The 3,015-nt window shown below is 37.2% G+C and overlaps 1 gene segment (V, D, J or C); it reads right to left on the bottom strand.

Annotated features, from left to right (window-relative positions):
- Positions 1–221: 221 nt before the first annotated feature.
- Positions 222–839, bottom strand: LOC143436602 (Ig heavy chain V region 1-72-like). The segment is given in 2 exon segments: positions 222–667; positions 750–839. Coding segments are annotated over 2 exon segments (375 nt in total).
- Between the last annotated feature and the right edge of the window lie 2,176 nt (positions 840–3,015).

The following is a 3,015-nucleotide window of genomic DNA, read 5'->3' as shown; positions in this document are numbered from 1 at the left end:
AAGTTCTAGACTTTCCCAGAATCCAGAAATACTTTTTTCATGCATAATCACAGTATCCCTTATTTAATGTTTTATTAAAGAAGAAAGATGTTAGTGGAGGTATTCACTGTTGAAGAAAATAACAAGGTATGGGGAACTCTAGGAGCATCCTAAATCAGCATCTCAGAATTCATAGACGTCTTTTTACAAAGGTACCAAGGAGCACTGTGAGTCTCTAAGAAAGAGACACAAAAATGGACTAATAAAATGATTACATCTCAGCAAGTCTTCAGGATAATCTTCTCTGAATCATATCAGTCACAGGGCAGCTTTCTGCTCCTGCAGGTTTTTTGGCATGTTCAGGATGTGGTTTCAACACTGTGTCTTGCACAATAATAGACCGCAGAGTCCTCAGATGTCAGTCTGCTAAGCTCCATGTAGGCTGTGCTGGAGGATTTGTCTACAGTCAAGGTGGCCTTGTCATTAAACTTTTCATTGTAGGCAGTACCACCATTGTTAGGATTAATCCATCCAATCCACTCAAGGCTCTTTCCCTGACTCTGCTTCACCCAAGACATAAGGTAGTCTGTGAATGTGTACCCAGAAGCTTTGCAGGACAGCTTCACTGAGGCTCCAGGCTTCACCAGTTCAGCCCCAGACTGCTGCAGCTGGACCTTTGAGTAGACACCTGTAAAGCAAAAAACAGAATATATGTCATTGTCCTCTGAATGTATAGTTGAACCTCAAATCTGTTACAGAGAGCACCTTACCTGTAGCTGTTGACAAAAGGATGAGGATGATACAGCTCCACTTCATGGTGAAGTCCTCTGGACTCAGTGACTGTAGAATGGACACTGATCTTAGATTTTTGTGGGGTGTAGACAACCCTATAACTAACCCCATAGATTCCCATGATTTGCATATTCATGAGCAGGGCACATCTTAGATAAGAACCTCCTCTTGCTGGAGAAAAAGAGAGACCTGGGTCAGGCATCAAGCTGCTGAGTTTCAAGTCCTAAACCTGCCTGAGGAAGCCCATTCCAAAGCCTTGTGCTGAGGCTGTGGATGTAACTTAAGGGGCTGTGCTCTGAAAAGTTTTGCAGCCAGAGACACTGTCTCCTTTTTTTGACAAGGTTAAGAGACAGATTTGCAGGTGGCTATAGGAATGACAATACTGATGGTGTGTTTCAAAAACAGCTATGATAATAGAATTTATGGCCTCCTTTCAACACATAAAATTAAAATTTGACTTTCAAACATATTATATACTTTAAAAAAGCACCCAAATGACCAAAACTAAATATATTTCAGAAACATTTGTACATGAATGATTATTGCAGCACTATCAGAATAACTAAATTATAGAAATCTGTCAACAAAAGATTGCATCAAATGTTTGTATATATATATATATATATATATATATATATATATATATATATACATTATCAAGAAAATATAATTCTTTGAAATGTTTAACAAAGAATATTCAGTGTTTGAGCATGGAAATATTCGGTACATGTCAATCACAATATTTACATGCAAGTTAAGAAAGGAAACCACAGAGGATACAAAGTCTTCTCTACACCCAACACATCTCTTTCCTGCAGATTCTTGGCCTCATTGTGCCCTCTTTTGGTCATGAACTCTTTTGGTCATGAACTCACCTGCCCAGACTGAGTTCAACAGTAACATATCTCTACAACTAGTGTGCTTGCAGGGCTCAGATGCAGAGAGAAATGGCATCTTGTTTATCTGGAGAAGATGACTGATGTCTCAGAAACTGAATTTAAGTTGTTTATCCATTATCATCAATGACAATCTCAAACTTATCTGCTTTCATAGTGGCAGTTGGATCCAGCTCTAAAGTTCGCATTTGTAATAAAATATAAAGAAGAGTGATCAGGGTATTTGTTGCCTTCATGAGGCTGTACCTGGGTAAGAGTAGCTGAGGACATAAGGTCAACAATGAGTCTTGAGCATCACGCCATAAGTGCATGTATGAATTCCTGGGACAGTCACATACAGGAGTTAACAGAAAGAGGAAGAACCACTGTGGTACTCACAGTGAAGTTAATAGTTCAAAAAAATTCACATTGAGAAGAAAGTTGAAATTAAGCAAATGTATTCTGAAACTCAATCTGTTTCCCAATCTGCATGTGCACATTTTTAATGGCATGAAGGGAACAAGGAAATCTAATTGACAATGATAATAATGGGTGGAAATATATGGATTAAAAAGCTTTATCACTCTCTGTATAGTTTTTCAATACAGGATAGTCTTATTCCTGTGCAAGGTATGTGTTAGTGAAGCATTACAGGATTTGAGGCTTCACTAATGAAGGATAAATTTGAAACATTGTCCCAGAAATTGGAGAAACCAATAGCACTATGTAGGAATATGTGGTCATGTGTATTTAATTATATATTGATTGAGTGTGTGATGTAACACTTCTCTAAAATTATTGACCCAATAATTGTGGTAGATACATATGCTCACAATAACACATTAGCATGGTTATATAAATATAGGTTTACTATGTCTATACTACCTCTGAATTAAAATACCACAACTTCTATTTATTAATTATAGATTTAAGTTTTATCTTACTGGAAATCAAAATAGCTTTTATAACTTTAAATAATCCATCCATATTAATCTGTGTTCTGCCAGAAGACTTGTTAGTTACCTCTCCTTCAGTCCTACCCTGCTTCTTCCTCTGCATTTGGCTGGTGACATCTGCTCCTTACTAGTTTCCAGTGTTCCTATCTATGCCCACATGCCCTGCCTATTCTCTTCTTTGATATATGCCATCAGCTTTTTTAAAATCCAGTCAAGAGGTCAGTGATAGAGTGTTTCTATATTATGTTTACAGATATTAATAACAATGCCAAAGTATGGTTGGGACTCAACATTCTGCTGTCCACAAATCAGTATTTGAATGATACAAACACAATTTTTACACAGCGCACAAAAAGCCCAGCCCAACACAGAATTATGTGGAACAATTTTATTGATTTAATACTCACTCTCTC

Source organism: Arvicanthis niloticus, chromosome 23, assembly GCF_011762505.2.
Source record: "Arvicanthis niloticus isolate mArvNil1 chromosome 23, mArvNil1.pat.X, whole genome shotgun sequence".
In the NCBI taxonomy this organism is placed as follows: Eukaryota; Metazoa; Chordata; class Mammalia; order Rodentia; family Muridae; genus Arvicanthis; species Arvicanthis niloticus.
This window is presented reverse-complemented; position numbering and strand designations above follow the sequence as displayed.